Source organism: Balaenoptera musculus, chromosome 3, assembly GCF_009873245.2.
Source record: "Balaenoptera musculus isolate JJ_BM4_2016_0621 chromosome 3, mBalMus1.pri.v3, whole genome shotgun sequence".
Taxonomy (NCBI): domain Eukaryota; kingdom Metazoa; phylum Chordata; class Mammalia; order Artiodactyla; family Balaenopteridae; genus Balaenoptera; species Balaenoptera musculus.
The window spans coordinates 157501699-157520371 of NC_045787.1; the positions used below are offsets into that span (position 1 = coordinate 157501699).

Genomic DNA, 18673 nt, shown 5'->3' on the forward strand with positions numbered 1-18673 from the left:
GAAGGAAACCAGCTCTTACCTACTTTTTTTGTTCCTTGCAAATACAGTCCATAGAGTAGAGGCAGGATAAATGCTTGCTCCTTTCCTTCTATCATCTACCAATTTTCAAAATGAGTTGATTCCCTGACACCTTCCGAAGGGCACCAGTGAGTTTCTTCCTTTCCTTTGAGCACCAATAGGAACCCTGGATTTTTTAATACATTTGATGCTCCAACTCAGGGACTAACTCTCATTCACATTTACCTGCCCCACCCTTGGTGGGGTGGAGAGGGGGGATTCCTTCTGACACAACCCTGGTACCATCTTATACAACTGGGACATTCCCAATGCAGATTTAGAATTAAAACATTTTCACTTAAGTATTTTGATCTTTTATTTGCATATGTCTTTCATCCTAAAAATTTTGGTTCTTTTTTTTTTTTTTGCGGGGGCAGGGTGCGGGTCATAGTTCCCCAACCAAGGATCAAACCCAGGCCCCCAGCAGTGGAAGCGTGGAGTCCTAACCACTGGACCACCAAGGAATTCCCAATTTTGGTTCTTAAAGACATCAATTACTTGTTTTCTCCTACAATATATAACAGTAAGACTATGGGCATTGTTGACCTGAAACCAAAAATATGATTCCTAAAAACAGTTAAAGATTTTTTTCTAATTTTTGCCCTTATGGCATATCTCGTATCTTACAATCAAACTACTATGATTTAGGGAATTCCCTGGTGGCCCAGTGGTTAGGACTCTGCAATCTCACTGCCGAGGGCCTGGGTTCGATCCCTGGTCAAGGAACTAAGATCCCGCGTGCCACATGGCATGGCCCAAAAAAAAAAAAAAAGGAAAAATAAAAATAAAAAATAAAATATAGGGCTTCCCTGGTGGCGCAGTGCTTAAGAATCCGCCTGCCAATGCAGGGTACAAGGGTTCGAGGCCCTGATCCGGGAAGAACCCACATGCCACGGAGCAACTAAGCCCATGCTACTGAGCCTGTGCTCTAGAGCCCGCGTGCCACAACTACTGAGCCCGCATGCCACAACTACTGAGCCCGCATGCCACAACTACTGAAGCCTGTGTGCCTAGAGCCTGTGCTCCGCAACAAGAGAAGCCACCGCAATGAGAAGGCCGCGCACCTCAACGAAGAGTAGCCCCCACTCGCCACAACTAGAGAAAGCCACAACTCGCCACAACCAGAGAAAGCCTGCGTGCAGCAACGAAGACCCAACACAGCCAAAAATAAATAAAATAAATTTTAAAAAAATAATAAAATAAAATATAAACAGACACACATGTCTATATCCCAACCCCACCGTTCCTTATGAGGGATAAAAGTGAGTGCAGTACATCTCTTTATCCTTCACCTTATAATTTTTTCTACTAATTTCACCCTAGAAATCCCATCACCATGACAAGACACCCCTCCTTCCTCTGCTCAGGGGCTTGGCTCCACCCCACTGGCGATCCAGCCCCATCAGTCCCAGCCCCAAATGACAAACATCTAAGTTATTTCCAGTTTGCTACTTCAGAATGTTGTAATGAACAGTCTTGTCACAATCCTTATTTTTGACAGTCTATCTTTGGCATACATTTCTAGAAGTGGACTTGCTGGAGCAAAGGGTAAGCAAATCCCCCTCCGAGGAGTTGTGAACCTCCAAAAGCAACATATGGTGCTGCCTGATTCCCACCAAGAGAATGGTGTACACCTTTCAGGACAAAGGGTCAAAAATATCTTCGGGAAGCTCCAAAGAGCATTATTCTTAGTATCAGAAAAGACTGAGTATCTTTTATGCCTTGGTTAAGGGTCATCTGCATTTGCTTTTCCTGTTTGTTTTTCTGTAAGTCACACCCATTTTGATCCTTAACACCAAGCACAAGGCCAGTCTCTCAGCACGCGAGCAGTATGTGTAGCTGCTGAACGAACAGGACCCGACAAGCAAAATTCAAGGGTGGACACCAATTCCATTAGCCCAAGCAGGCAGCCTGACCCTCAGTATTCACACCGACAGCCACATACACTGTGGGGGCATTGTGTGGGGGCTGTGTGTGTGCCTCAAGACTCCCCAGGACCCAGCTCTCCTCCTGCCTTGCTCTTCCTCTGTGCCCGCAGTCCTGGGCAGCAGGAATGGGGAGGCCTCAGCTGACTTCAGGCCATGGTTCAACTGAAAGTGGAACAATCAATCAATCTGCTGAGCTGACTTTCACCCACGACAAAAAGTACACAAGCTGACATATTTATATATCTCTTAAAAATAACTGCTCAGGGAATTTCCTGGTGGTCCAGGGGTTAGGACTCTGTGCTCTCACTGCCAAGAGCCCAGGTTCGACCCCTGGTCAGGGAACTGAGATCCCACACCGCAGCCAAAAAAAAAATTGCTCAAGGGTGTTTTTGCCTGTTTGACATCGACCACCATCTGCCACAACCATTCACAGACCATCCTTTCCCGTCAAGCCCCTTCACTCACCGGGTACAGAGAGGCAGGGCCAGAGGGAACACCTGAGGGGGCTTCCAGAAATTCCCTCCGGAATCACCAAACTAACTGCTTTGTAATGCTCTGGCTGTGTCTTCCTTGTTGGCCCTGTGATAGGAAAGGAGCAGTTTTCTTTCATTCATTCATTCACTCAGCAAGTACTTACTGCTCAGACTATGTACTTCCTAGTTAACAAAGGGCCCGGGAGAGGTGGGGTCACCCAGCTGAGGACTTCAGAGAACCCTAAGCCAGCCCGCTGCCTTCAGATAATGCCCTGGGCTATAGGACAAGGGATGATCACTCACCCCTCTGGGCTGCAGGTAAGACCTTGTCGAGACGTAAAGTACCACGATTTTTCAACACTAATGTCCAAAGAGAGCCTGTTGACAACCAAGCACCAAACCCACTTTCTAGGTGGCTGGCTCACTGCATGCTGCCACGAGCACCAGGTAACGAGCACTGTCAACACCGATGATCCTCAACTAGCCTAGGAAACCAGCACAGACTTTGAGTCATTTTTTGTCTCCAGAGAGCTCTGGGGGCCTGGGGCAGGGCTCGGGGGGAGGTAAAATGGTGCAGCCACAATAACAACAGTCTGGCAGTTCCTCAGAATATTAAAGACTCATGACCCAACAATTCCACTCCTAGGTATATATCCAAAGGAAGTGAAAACAAGTCCACACAAATTTGTGTACATAAATGTTCACAGCACTATTCATGATTACCAAAAGGTGGGAATAGCCCAAATCTATCCCAGATGAATGGATAAACAAAATGTGGTCTATCCATTCGATGGAATATACTCAGCCACAAAAATGGATGAAGCACTGACTCATGCTACAGAGTGGATGAACCCTGAAAACTTGCTGAGTATGAGAAGTTAGACACACAAGGTCATAGATATTATGTGATTCCATTGATATGAAATGCCCAGAACAGGCAAATCCACAGAGATAGAAAGTAGATTAGTGGTTGCCAGGGGCTGAGGAAGGGAGATTGGAGAGGGACTGCTAATGGGTGTGGGGTTTCTTTTGAAGGTGATGAAAGTGTTCTGGAACTAGATAGACATGATATTTGTACAACTCCTGAATATACAAAAACATCACTGAACTGTATACTATAAATGGGTGAATTATATGGTATGCAAATTATCTCAATTAAAAAAAAATTTTTTTTTAATACCAGTAAAGTTTGTTTTTGCTGGGTAAACATTCTGGAAATGTTTTCCTGACACCAGGACTACCTGACCATGCCCATACTATCATCTTGCTATATGCAGATAAGAGCTGAAACCTCACAAACCAACCCCCAACCCTTGTCACATACCTTGCTCAGCCCAGCAGCCAGTTCTTACCCTGTGCAGCTGTGACACTGTTTGAAGGGCATACACCCCTTGGAAAGTCACCAGCCAGCTGGCCTATAAGAGGAAGCAGCTAACCAACCCAAGAGGTCTCCAAGCTACCTCTGTGTTCTAAGATGTCTCTCAGTCCTACATTCTTCTCCAGGTAGGCAGCCCTGGCCCAAAACATCACTGGCCTGATAGTAACAGACAAAACCCCACCTGGGTTTTGGGCTCTGTCCTGCTGGGTCCCGAAAGCCCTGGACAGAGTCTCCACCTGAGAGCCCTAAGCAGTAGGGGATGGCTCAGTTTCCCCACAAGCATGGGGTGCAGTAAGGGCAAAGAGCTCCAAGCACTGGTGGTTAAGGATAAATTCTAACGGTTTCTGTCAGCATTGGGAAATCACAGGAATGGCCAGAGGGCAAAGGCCACTTGGCCAGGATTATCCTCTGCCCCTGATGCTCACAGAGGACAGTTCATCCTACTTGGGCCTGGCCTTTTCAAACGAGTGACCCCTGAGATGCAAGAGGAGAGCAAACGGCCATCCTGGAGGAGGCAGGGCCTGGGCAGCCCTGTGGAAATGGCCCAGTGTGCAATCCCAGAGGTACCTGTCTTCCTCCTTCTCCTCTAGGAGGTGGCCATCAGCTTCTAAAGCAGTGCTCTGTTTCAAATGTCCAAGGACCTTAATAAGGCCTATTGAGTAAGTCAGTGCCTCCGTTCCACAGATACTAGATACTACACACTCACCTGGCTTCTGGGCATGGGACGGTGGTCCTACCAGCCGGCCATGGTGGGAGCTATGTCAAAAGGCAACTTCCGTCAATGAGCTGGCCAACCTAAAGCAAAGAACAGAGGAAGAAACACTGAGTTTCCAAGGAAAATTTCTGGAACGTACAGACAGTTTTAAACATCTCCAATCCCGGCTTCCTGGTGGCACAGTGGTTGAGAATCCGCCTGCAAATGCAGGAGACATGGGTTCGAGCCCTGGTCCGGGAAGATCCCACATGCCACAGAGCAACTAAGCCCGCACGCCACAACTACTGAAGCCCGTGTGCCTAGAGCCCATGCTCCACAACTACTGAGCCCACGTGCCACAACTACTGAAGCCCGCACACCTAGAGCCCCTGCCCCGCAACAAGAGAAGCCACCACAATGAGAAGCCCACGCACCGCAACGAAGAGTAGGCCCTGCTCACCACAACTAGAGAAAGCCTGCGCGCAGCAATGAAGACCCACACAGCCATAAATAAATAATAAATAAATTTATTTAAAAAAAAAAAAAAAAAAAGTCTCCAATCCCTGGAATTACATAGCGAAATTCTAGATTTCAACCAGAGCTCTGTGTCTGCTACCTTCCAAGGGAGGGCAAGCTGAGGAAATCAAATTCTATCAGTCTCTGATGTATGACCCAATAAGGTGCACTAACCAATAAATACTAACATCTCAGACACTACAGATCTCATCTTTAGCAATATGGATGGAGACAAGAGGTGGTACACAACCACAAGCCAACATACTGAACACACAGAAAACAGTTCAAGGTTTGATTGATAATGGTAATGACATTAACCGCCACGAAATAGAAATACTAGCATTTATAATAGATGTTTAGTAGTGAGTCCCAGGTACTATGCTAAAAGTCAGTATCTCTTTGAATCCCAGGACATCTACGGATAAGTTACAACAATCCACCCTCATTTTACACATAAGGGATCTGACATGTCGATATTCAGGAAACTTGCCCCAGGGCAACCCAGGTCTTCCCTCTCCGGAGGTGACCTCTCCCCTCCCCAGGGCCCATCCCCAACACAGACCCAAGGAAACAACCCCCACCATTACAGGCAGTGCAGAGTTTGCCCTCAAGAAGCTGAGGGCATGAGGCGCCCAGGGACAGACAAACTTCATCTTCCACATGGAGGCGGCTTCACCACCATAGGGCAACTAGAAGTTTCACCCAGGGATCAACTCCAAAGGTCTTACACTGCCCAGGGAGAAAGAGGCTGCCTGTTTAAAGATAGGAAAACTAAGGCTCAAGAATGTTTAGGAGCTCTCCCAAGGTCCCAGAGACAGCATGGCCCCAGAACTTCCCCTCCTTTGTGACATCAGATGTCCAGGGCTCTGGGCACAGAGATTGAACCCAGTGAACCAGCCAAATCTCAGACTCCCAGGCAGCTGTCAGTTGTAGCTTGCCAAATATTGTCAATATCACCTCTGTTGTCATTCTTTGCACCCACATGACTACCAGGAGCTTGCTCTGATATGAAAACTTTATTTTTAAGCTGGGTTCACAGCAATTCACAGCTCACGGATGGCGAGAAACACTCCCACAGGAGAACTTGCAAAATAAGCAAATATCAGTGAACTCTATGGAAAGACCTTTGGGAACCAAGGAGCACACAGCATCCTCCTCAGTGAGGGCCAGGGCTGCTACAGCCACCACCAGGGCTAGCTCCTAGGGAGAGGGGCCCTTTCTGCCACTCTTTTTGGCCCCATTCAGGCTGGGAAATGCAGTAGATGCCATGAATCTTAGTTCTCTCTCTCTCTCTCTTTTTTTTTATTTTTAAATATTTACTTAGTCAGTTAGGCTGCGCTGGGTCTCAGTTGCAGCACGTGGGATCTTCGTTGCAGCATGTTTAGCTGCGGCATGCGGGCTCTTAGTTGCAGCATGCATGTGGGATCTAATTCCCCGACCAGGGATCGAACCCAGGCCCCCTGCATTGGGAGCGCGGAGTTTTACCTACTGGACCACCAGGGAAGTTGCAATCCGAGTTCTTTTACCTCCCAAGCCAAGGCCTCTCTCTGCCATGGAGGGGGAAGCCTCAGAAAGTAGGGGTCCTGGGCTTTTCCAAGCACCTACTCTCTTCAGGATTAAGGTCAATATACAAAAGTCAGTGGTATTTCCACACAATGGCAACAAACAACCAAAACTCAAAGCTCTTTAAAAAAAATCAGTTAATACTACCATAAACGTGAAATACTTAAGGATAAATCTGATTTTTTTAAAAAAATGTGCCAGACCTATAAGCTGAAACTACAATAAGACGTTGCTAAGAGAAATGAAAGAAAACCTAAATAAACAGAGAGATATGACTTTTCCATGGGTCAGAAGGTGCCAATTCTCCCCTAAATTGATTCATAGATTCAAAGCCCCAATCAAAAATTGCCAGCATGGGGCTTCCCTGGTGGCGCAGTGGTTGAGAATCTGCCTGCCAATGCAGGGCACACGGGTTTGAGCCCTGGTCTGGGAAGATCCCACATGCCGCGGAGCAACTGGGCCCGTGAGCCACGATTGCTGAGCCTGCGCGTCTGGAGCCTGTGCTCCACAACAAAAGAGGCCGCGACGGTGAGAGGCCTGCGCACCGCAATGAAGAGTGGCCCCCGCTTGCCACAACTAGAGAAAGCCCTCGCACAGAAACGACCCAACACAGCCAAAAATAAATAAATAAATAAATTAAAAAAAAAAAATTGCCAGCATGGGACTTCCCTGGTGGCGCAGTGGTTAAGACTCTGCCTGCCAATGCAGGGGACACGGGTTCGAGCCCTGGTCCGGGAAGATCCCACATGACGCGGAGCAACTAAGCCCGTGTGCCACAACCACTGAGCTTGCGCTCTAGAGCCGCGAGCCACAACTGCTGAGCCCACGTGCCACAAATACTGAAGCCCGCGGGCCTAGAGCCCATGCTCCACAACAAGAGAAGCCACCGCAACGAGAAGCCCGCGCACCACAACAAAGAGTAGCCCCTGCGCGCCGCAACTAGAGAAAGCCCGTGTGAAGCAACGATGACCCAACGCAGCCAAAAGTTAAATAAATAAATTTATTTATTAAGAAAAAACTGCCAGCATGTTTTGCAGAAAAAAACAGGCTGATTCCAAAATTTATATGGAATGCAAAGGACCTAGACTAGTGAAACACTGAAAAAGAGAAACAAATTTGGAAGACTTACCTAACCTGATTTCAAGACATACTGTATGTAAAGTTACAGTAGCCAAGAGAGTATGATATGAACGTAAATACAGACAAGTAGAAAGATGAACAGAATACACCCAAGCACATGTGGACAAATGATTTTCAACAAAGATCCAAGTACCCTAACTGCGTGAGACCACAAGACACACTGGATATTTTCCTGAAGGGTTAACCTGCGAGGAAGGTGACCTCAATCTGTTATCATAATGCATACAGTGCATCACGGGGCAGTATGCAACATACAAGAAGTTTTAAGGTCACTTCAGACTTTCACCCTCCACCACAGCTCATGGTAAATTCAGTCTTTAAAGATGCTCAGATTAAAATCTGGAGCTGCCTTTTTTTTTTTTTTTTTTCTTTTTTGTGTGCACCATGAGGCATGCGGGATCTTAGTTCCCCGATCAGGGATCAAACCTGTGCCCCCTGCATTGGGAGCCAGAAGTCTTAACCACTGGACCGCCGGAAAGTCCCCTTTTTTTTTTTTGGCTGCAGTTGCCTTCTTGATAGGACTACCCATCATCCAGTCTGCCAGGAAATCCTATTGATTTTGCCGTCAAACACATCTGGGGTCCCACCACTTCTCACACCTCCACTTGCCACACTATCCTCCCTTAATACGACGGAGGTCTGCAAACTGGACCCCCTGCTTTCACTCCTCAGCTCGAAACCTTCCAAAGGCCCTGCAATCACTCAGAGTGAAGCCCCATCCTCTCTTGACCCCAGAGACATGTCCACCCTCCTCCAGCCATGCTGGCCTCCAACACACCAGGCACCCTCCCACCCTGGGGTCCTTTAAGGTTTTCAACAAAATCCCCGATACTTTATAATTTTAACAATCGATTCTTCAATTTGCATCCCACGTTGAAAATGACCTTTGAAAACATAACTACCATACAATAATCTCTAAATGTCAACAAATGCCCAGTCCATATTCAGCTTCACACAATTTCCCAAAAACGTCTGTACACAGCCTGTTCTAACAGTAGTTGCTAGCTTTTGTGCTAGCATTTGTGCTAGCTGCTCTCTGCCTCCATCACTCTCCCCCACCATGGCTGTCTCCTCCGTGTACCCCCAAATCACTGCTCAAATGTCTCCCTCAAAGCGGCCCACCCTGCTCACCCTGCCCTTTCTCTCCCACAGCCCTGGCCTCTCCTCAAATTCCACACAACACAGCTACTGTATCTATGGACTTTCTCACCCGGCAAGAACATAAATGCCACAAGGAAAGGGGTGTCTGCCTGGTGCCTGATGTCATTTCAAGCACCTCCAACAGTGTCCGGTGCTCAATAAATATTTATAGAATGAATGAGCAGAGATGGTTTAACATTGAGGGAGAAAGAACCAATCTGAGGAGTTCACACACCAACAACCCCTTGATACAATTGGAGCAAAATTCACGAAGGAGCAGAAACCAAGCAGAGACCACTTAGCAACATCAGGATTGGGAGCATTTCTCTAAAATAAACTGTAATCGCTTTTCACTGGTATATCATTTGGGCTGCTGTGCCATCTACCCCACACCGGCTGGGTTTAGAGAGCTTTTACTGTTTTTATTTCCAACCCATATATTTAAAACAGTATCAAGTAACCCTTAAGTACACAATTACCAACTCATCAGAGACTCTTCCACTCCCTTGATAAATCATTATGGTTTGGCTTTGACCCTGCACCTGGGTACTCCACTTACATGCATACACACACAACACCCCGAATCTTCAACCTACCCAAACAACAATTTCCCAATCTGAGGGAGATCACACTTGGTAAGGAGGCAGAGATTGGTGATTTACATGAAATCAAGTCACTGCACTTTGGGCAACAAAAGTCCACTGTTGCCAATTCATCCTCTCCAGCTCAGGTAAGAGAGGTCCGCTCCCTTTTAACCTGAGGGGAGGAGCCCCCGGCCAGACACTGGCTGCTGTCTAGGGAGCTCCAGTTCCTTAGAGACGCTCCAGCTGCAATGCCCATGGCCAGCCCAGGGACAGCTCTCAGAGGCCATGGGCACCTGATGGGGAAGCCTGGGCTCTCCAAGGTGCCCCCCAGAGGGCCCCATCATCCCTTCCGAGGCCTGGCCCTATGGAAGCTGCACACCTCTGATCCCCTCCTACCACCGTCTGCACTCACCAAACACTTGTGCAGTCTCTAAAATTCTTCAATTGTATCTGCACCCAAATATTTACCACTCTGGCTCTAATCCAAGCCCGGGAACATGATATTAAGCCAAAAAACCTCCAAGATGAAACCCAGCAATAATGCTATTCACCTTCTCCCACCCCTAGGTCCACAAAGTCCACTTGTTCCATACAAAATGAGCACCCCACCCAGACCCTCTGTGCCAGCAGTCTTAGCGACTGTACTGCTAACTGCCAAGGAGAGGAAGTCCCCAGCTAGCTCTATGAGAAAGGGAGAAACTGAGGCAGGGCAATAGTGGATTATCTCAAGGAAGCCCAGAGGTCACACTGCTCTAACATGCGCTGGCTGGTTAGGGAAAGATTAACTTGGGTCAGAGTCAATTCCCTAATCCAGGGGTCGGCAAACTACTGCCTGGGCCTGTTCTGGCGAATGGTTTTCCTGGGACACAGCCACGCCCACTCAAGTTTGCACTGTCTCCAGCTGCTTTCATCTACAGGGCAGAGCTGAGTAGTAATGACAAAGACAGTAACGGCCAAAAATACTGACTACCTGATCCTTGAAAGCAGGAGGGAACCATGGCCCTAACAGGCTCTGCTGAGCATTAAAGGGACAGAGATGACTCAGGCAGAGCAGCATGCCTGAGACAAGAAGTCAAGGCAGAGGCACAGCAAGGGGGTGCTTCAGCTCCACGTCAGCCCCAGGGGACCAAGCAGTACCTGCTCTCCCCAAGGCAAAGAGCCTCATTAACCCTATATCCCCACAGAGTGAGGGAGAGCATGACTTGGCAGACTAGAGAGGCAAAGAACCAACCCCCATGAGGGCCAAGGAGTCGACAGTGAGGCCAGCTGCACAAGCCTATCCTTGGCAACCAGAGCTGGCCGGTCTCCACTGTCAAGCCAAAGCATCCACCAGGGTAACAACCAGTATGTGCCCTCCAGACCCCTGGTCTGCCCCTGCCTCTCCTCCCTCAGCCACAGTAACCACGGCCTCACCAAGAGACAGACTGTCCACTCCCCACACTATGCCAATGCAGCTGTTCCTAAAGCTCCTTAAAACCCCCCAACACCTCACCACAGCCTTTAAGGCCCTGACTGTTTAGGCGCAGGTGACCCTATGAAGTCATCTGGTACGCACATAGTATGTGTACACACACCACGCTCCTGGCTCCAACCACACAGGCCTTGTTTCGATTCATCTTACCCACCATATCTGCCTTCCTCCACGACTGGGCCTTTGCACGTGCTGTTCTCACTGCCAGGAAAGTCCTTCCTTTCCCCCACTCACCTTTCAGACTCAAAACATGTGTTACTCAGGCACCCTCTCCCCCCTTCCATCCCCGAGGACTACAGCCCCATCACGTGGCACGGCTGATCTTGACATCTGACATCAAGCATCCCACTAGGTTCTCTCCCCCAAACGCTCTACACTCCACAAGAGAAAGGGCTCTTGCTCATCTCCTTATCCAAGGCCCAAGGAAGCATGGAGAAGAAATGACAAAATGGCATCCTCTGTGAGTTATAAATACTCAACCACTATGTTTTCACCACCAACTTCATGCAAAAACATAACAATATAAATATAACATCAGGAAGAAACAATATGCAGATAGGCAAGGCCACAGCGTCGCCACAGTCCCTGCGGAGCCCAGAGCTTCCTGGGGTGGGGGGGAGCTCTCCCCAACTCCCTCACATGGCTGTTTGGAGAAAGGCGCCTGGAGATTCCCATAGGCCTCAATGGCCTTGTGTCTGGAAGGGCTTCCCCTATCACCAATAAGAAGTGTGACCTACCCCAGCACCCATTCACCCACACCCTGCACTCCCCTCCCCCTTTCTATTGCCAAGATTCCATATCCCTCCCTAAAAAACCCATTGACAATCCTTCCAACAGAAGTCCCTGCCCTCTCGAAAACTTGACTCCAGCACGACCCTCCTTTCTTCTAAGCTTCCCTCCCTTTCACACTACCAGACCATCCTGATGATAATGAACAGAATCCTACTGATGAATCACACAGCCAGCTGCTCAGCCACAACCCTCCTGACAATTAAACAGTCCGTCCAGCCTGGGGCCAAATCCAACTGTGCCCCTGGGAGCCCACCTAGCCCCTTAGGACTCAAGACCATCCTGAGGACCAAGTGGCAGGCCCTGGCTCCAGGCAGGCTCTCAAAGAGAAGCAACTAGTTCTTACTTCGACTACTATGATTAATGTTGCTCCTCAAAATATTTTGACTCCTTATAACAAGGTTCCTTTCAGTGTTTCCACCCTCGCTCCCTAGCAGCTGCCCAGGCAGTCCACTCGGCAGTTCAACACTTCAGATAAACCCCCATACTTAAAATGCCCAGGGATCAGGAACTTCTCTGGTGGTCCAGGGTTAAGAATCCGCCTTCCAATGCAGGGAACGCGGGTTCGATCCCTGGTCAGGGAACTAAGATCCCACAGGCCACTAAGCCCGCACGCCACAACTACTGAGCTCACGTGCCTCAACAACAGAGCCAGTGTGCCTCAAACTATAGAGCCAACGCACTCTGGAGCCAGCACACAACAACTAAAGAAAAGAAAACCTGCACGCCACCACTAGAGAGAAGCACGCGTGCCGCAACGAAAGATCCTGCATGCCTCATCAAAGATCCTGCATGCCTCGTCAAAGATCCCGCATGCCGCAACTGACCCGACACAGCCAAAAATAATAATAAAAAATAAATAAAACAAAATAAATGAATAAAATAAAAAATAAAATAAAATTTTAAAAAGCCCAGGGATCAAATGTCCACATCTAGACAAGTCTGAGACTTTGGTAAGTGTCTGAAATGTCTAGCATTAGGGCATTACGATATTAAAGGATACCTTGAAGAAAGCGTCACAAGAACAAAAGAGGAAATAACTTTTGTGTTAGTAATGAGGATCTACGAACTAGAGTCTCCCCTTCTGTGCATACACACCAATATGTGCCATACTAAGGGAATTCTCTAACAAAGAGCCACAGAAAACCAAGAAACACCTTCAATCTCTGTGCTGAGCACTGGAGGAGAGAAGACCTCAAATGTTCCTGGACTGTCCCCCTAAATTCCTGCAGACTCCAGTTCTGTGTGACTCTACTGGGGAGGAAGTGCATCCAGGCCCCATGGCTCTAAGGACCAAAGAACACCCACGGAATCACGCTCCCAAGATGATGTTACAATGAGCCTTCTAGAACCACGTATATCTTTTTTTTTTTAAAAAAAAGCCCCTAGTATCTGGCATAAGGTAGACCATCAAAATGTGAGTGCCTCTCTGTTCATTTCTCCCTAAGCTAACTCTTGGAGGATAAAAATGCATGCTCTGGGCTTCCCTGGTGGTGCAGTGGTTAAGAATCCGCCTGCCGGGCTTCCCTGGTGGCGCAGTGCTTGGGAGTCCACCTGCCAATGCAGGGGACATGGGTTCGATCCCTGGTCCGGGAGGAACCCACATGCCGCGGAGCAACTAAGCCCATGCACCACAGCCACTGAGCCTGAGCTCTAGAGCCCGCGAGCCACAACTGCTGAGCCTGTGCGCCACAACTAGTGCAGCCCACGTGCCTAGAGCCCGTGCTGCACAACAAGAGAAGCCACCGCAATGAGAAGCCCGCATGCAGCAACGAAGACCCAATGCAGCCAAAAATAAATAAATAAATTTATTTATTTATTTTTAAAAATGCATGCATGCTCTCATAAGGATGCAGGATATTTCTGAATTCAGAAAGGCTCTGGGGTTTTTTCTTTTTTTTACTGTGCTAAAATATACATAACATAAAATTTACTGTCTTAAATCATTTTTTTGGTCTTAGTCATTTTTAAGTGTACAGTTCAGTGGCATTAAGTACATTCACACTGTTGTACAGCCATCACCATCACCCATCTCTAGAACTTTTTCACCTTGCAAAATGGAAACTGTGTCCCCATTAAACACTAACTACCCATTTTTCCCTCCCTCCCATGCCCATCCATGCAACCACCATCCTACTTTCTGTCTCTATGAATTTGACTACTCTAGGCGCCTCATATAAATAGAATCATGCAGTATTTGTCCTTTTCTGTCTGGCGTATCTCACTCAGCACAATGTCTCTTTGAGGTAGAACAACAAATCATTTTAACCTTTCGAGGCCTTAGTGTGTACAGAAAAAGGCCCATGGGCCTCATACACCCACAGCCAAAAAGCATGGCTCTAGAACCCTGTTTCCCAGATCTCCCATGTCCCTGACATGTTCTACTATCAACCAGTCCTTCCCTCCACTCCCCAAATAAATTGCACAAAAAGATACTGGAAAGACTTAGAATAGTGAGATGAAAGCAGCATCTAATGTTATACCTCAGATGGACTTCAAGTATGCCAAGTCTCATCACCCCAGCTCCTGCCTCCCAGAGCACTCTGTCTCCCCAGGATACACCTATTCCAGCCCCATCTCACAGCCATGAACCAAGGGAGTCAAGAAATCCCTGTCAGATGAATGATAAAGATAACTAACTCGTCTTGGGCACAATCTTTTCCTATACGTGGAAGCCAGAGATATCACAGCACAACCCAAACCTATTCCTTGGAGCACCTGAGCCAGACTCAGAAACCCTTACGCAGGCCCACTGGTGGTGTGAGCCCTGAGGTCCAGACACATCAAACTCAAGACAACAGAGACGCAGACAACTAGCCCCAACAGTGCACTCAGCAATCAACGTCATTGAAGAGGAAAATACTGCATCCCCTCCTCAAGGTACCAAACCCACTTATCTTGTGAGGCTGACACAAAGCCAGGCCCAGGGGAGTCAGTCACCACACTGGCCAAGTCCATGGATGCTATGTGGGAAAACAGTGACACCAAATGACCCCACATGAGGTACCCAACTCCAACAGGAGGAGGACATTTCGTTCATTACCAATAATTTCAGATAGAAACGCCCATAGCACCTCAATTATCACTTTGGTTAACTGCTCCAGAATAAGGAGAAGGGCAAAAATGATTTTCTGGGGTTCCCCACCTAGTTTGGCTTGGGCAAGCAGGCAGTCTCCTTTCCAAACAGACATGTCCCTGTGTGACCTGTGACTGCAAAATATAGTGTCCTCCTGGGACGACTAACAAGGGCGAGGCTAAGGAGGTAACTGAGTCTCCAGGACCACTCGGAACAGAAAAATTTGAGAATGAGGATCACAAAAAGCCCCAACCGCAGAAGATCTCCATCATAGCAGGCGGCCTGAACAGGAGGTTCCCAAAGCAGTGGGCCTCATTGCCAAGAAGGCACCATCCAGGTGGCCTCCACGTCACACAGCATGTCAACCAGCTGTATCGGTATTTATTTTCATGTCAAGAAATAAAACCTCCAGCCATTCCATTCTTGTGGCAAGTTTTCTTGAGTTTGTTTTTAAAGAAGCAACACCTTATTTATCACACAATCTCCTGGAGAAGCAAGAATCCCTCTTTCACCAAGTGGAGGACTAGATGTCCTCCACTGCCTCTGAGGGGTCCCAGGCCCTGGCCACAGGCGCCATGTGCTGCCTCAACCCAGGTCCTGTGGCCGTGGGCCTGTGTGTGCTGAGAAAGCAGAAGCAAAGCCACCGGCTGAGCACCTTCTCCATGCCGTAAAGACAGCCCCCAACTCTGTGATGACACGGGCACCAACCTTGACCTGCATATTCATGGACAGGGCAAAGACCAGCACATCACCCCAAGTCTCTCTGAGGAGCAACATGAAGGCCATAAGCTGAGCCCAGAGTTTATACTTCCTCACCGGCCATCTTCAAACAGGCGGCCTTGGTGAACAAGCAGCAATCTGGCGCAATCTGGTAACTAGGGCAGGTGCTCCCCACAAGTTTAAGAACCGGTATCTCACTTTCCAGAACTGGAATAGAGAAGGGAAAGCCTGTTCAAGAGCACCGAAGGAGCAGTGTTCTGTGCTGGCCCCACTGTATATAAATGAAGACCTACCTGGGCCTAAAGGAAAAAACTTCATGGTCTTGAAATCCAAACAAAATCTAAAAGTAGTTCACAAAGCTTATCCCTGTAAGGTCCAAGATAAGACTATTTTGGTCAGGAAACAGCAGGTAGGATGGCAGAAATATCACCAAAGAAATGTAAACCAGGGGGACTTCTCTGGTGGCGCAGTGGTTAAGAATCTGCCTGCCAATGCAGGGGACATGGGTTCGAGCCCTGGTCCGGGAAGATTCCACACGCCGAGGAGCAACTAAGTCCGTGTGCCACAACTACTGAGCCTGCGCCCTAGAGCCTGCGAGCCACAACTACTGAGCCTGAGTGCCACAACTACTGAAACCCGCGTGCCTAGAGCCCATGCTCCACAACAAGAGAAACCACTGCAATGAGAATCCCACACAACACAACCAAGAGTAGCCCTCGCTCGCCACAACTAGAGAAAGCCCGTGAGCAACAACAAAGACCCAACGCAGCCAAAATTAAAATAAATTTATTTTTTTAAAAAAGAAATGTAAACTGGGCAGACCACACAGTCCAGGAGAGGACCTCCAGTTTTCACCTCTAAAACGCACTCCCCTACTCCCCCACCCCCTCACCCCTGCCCAGAAGGGCCCCTGTGGCACTTGGGCACTTCCTGGGAGGCAGGGCTACTGTCTGCTCACTACCAAGGAAAGCACCCACCAGCTGTCCCACTACTGCTGGACGGACCTGGAGCCTCAGTTGGCCTCTGCCACCTTGATCCTCATGAAGGGTCCCATCCTCCAGGCAGGCAACAGGAGACTGAGAACAAGTGACTGAGGTCTATGTAAGGTGGTACTTTCCAGAACACCAAAGGGTCTGTCTAGAACCAAGTCCAGAGCAGCTAGTGAGTACCCAGGCAGGCGGCAAGGTCAGCATTGTCCACACACAAACCTCCAGATGCTCCCTAGCTGAGTTTTGGACAGAAGGGTGGCCTTGGTAGAATTCTGGAAATCCAGCCTGATGCTGGGTCTTCAAATACAAAACAAGCTACAACCATCTGAGCAACCAAGCTTTCCTAAGAGGCAGAATTCAGTTTCTCTATCTGTCAGGAACCAGGTCAAACAGTCAAAACCATCTAGTAACTTCTGACACGTGGCTGGAGCCATCCAACAACCACATCACAGCACTGATGGCCGTGACTGAGGCCACGTGTTCAGCCCAGGAGTCCCGAGGCCTTATGGCAAGGTCCAGGCCAACAAGCCAGTTCCCAGCCCCAGACGCTTCATCATTGCCACAAACTCTGATGATGTATCACAACGATCACAAAAACTGCATGAATAATTAAAATGCTGCAAAGTTCCAAGGAAGAAACTACAATGATGGCAACATTTATCAGTAAATTGTGGCTTACACTACATAAGCCAATTAAGAACAAATTAAGAGGGACTTCCCTGGTGATTCAGTGGCTAAGACTCCATGCTCCCAATGCAGGGGGCCCAGGTTCGATCCCTGGTCAGGGAACTAGATACCACATGCCGCAACTAAGAGTTCGCATGCCCCAACTAAAAAAAGATCCTGCGTGCCACGACGAAGATCCCACGTGCCTCAACTAAGACCCGGCGCAGCCAAATAAATAAATAAATATTAAAAATTAAAAAAAAAAAAGAACAAATTGAGAAATGACATGAACAGACACCACATCTTCCTGACAATGTACCCAACAATAAAAGTATGATCAGAGGAGGTCAGGAACATAGGGGCTCCTCAGGGAGGGTGTTTCAGAGAACCGTCAAACTGTCCTCACTGCCCCCAGCCCTTATAAGGTAAAATGAGCCCAAGATGGAAGAAGCAGAGCCTTCCCAAGGTCTCAGAGGAGGTAGGGAAGAGGGGAGGGTGGGCTACACCAGGCTCCTCTAGGCCATCAGAGCTTCCCAGCACCTTGCATAGACACTTCCCATCACTTTATCCTCACAGAAGGGCCACTGGGGAGAAGAGGTGCTGGGCAGACACAGGGCCTTGCTGGCTGGGAAGAGTTCGGCTTGACTCAGCCAAAGAGCCAGCATCTAGGGAGCAAGCAAGAAGGAAACCGTGCTAGAGAGTCAGACACATAGAGAAGCCCGCTCCTGGAAGAGAGAGGCAGCAAAGACCAAATCCCTGGCCTCTACCAAAGCTTTAGAAGAGTGAAAGGCCTGCTTCCTGGGGTGCAATGGCGAGGACACCAGAATTTTGAAATACGCTTTGTTTTGGCTTCCGCTGCGAGTTGGAGATTTCCTTGCTGGTAGAAGATTTTAGTACTAAACCTGATGTGCTATGAGGTACAATGCAAATGTCATGTGAATCTGACTTAAAATAAGAAGCCCAAAGAAACCTGTGGGCTGTGCCCTCAGTGGGACTTTGTCTGTACCTGAGACTCACCCCAGAGTGGGCCAGGGACCCCACAAAAGGCAGGACTCTGCCACATGAAGCCCATGACCAACACGGACTGAAATGTCTTTCCTCCATTTGTACACATACACACACGCACAAGCACATATAGAGCCATCACACACGTGCATAAGCACATGTGCACACGCACACACAAGGGTGCACACAAAACCAATATATATAGGACACCACATGGGCACACACGAGGCCAGCACACACTTTATCTTCCAGGCAAAGGTGTACTTCTAAGCTGTCAGTTGTTGAGAACGTAGACCACACATTCCAGAGAAACACTGTCCTAAGTAGGGTCAGGTTCCCAAGTAGCCCACAAAGTCCACCTCATTCCAATGTTCTCAAAGCACCGTCCTGCCAATACAACCCAACCCAAAGCAAGAAATCCCCTGGGAAGTCGCCTCGAATCCCAGGCCACCAGCCCTCCCAGACCAAAAGGGGCGAGGAGGAG

The 18673-nt window shown here is 48.4% G+C and overlaps 1 protein-coding gene across 6 annotated transcripts in view; it reads right to left on the reverse strand.

Annotated features, from left to right (window-relative positions):
- The window catches only part of GATAD2A (GATA zinc finger domain containing 2A), a 100696-nt gene that overhangs the window by 57347 nt on the left and 24676 nt on the right, over positions 1-18673 (reverse strand). For 5 of the 6 annotated variants that reach the window (XM_036846283.1, XM_036846282.1, XM_036846287.1 and 2 more), the window contains one exon: positions 4543-4631. In XM_036846283.1, the coding sequence (XP_036702178.1) occupies positions 4543-4557 (15 nt within the window). In that variant the 5' untranslated portion in view covers positions 4558-4631. Of the gene's footprint in view, positions 1-2450; positions 2565-4542; positions 4632-18673 lie in introns of those variants that run through there. The other variant, XM_036846285.1, reaches the window with a different exon arrangement.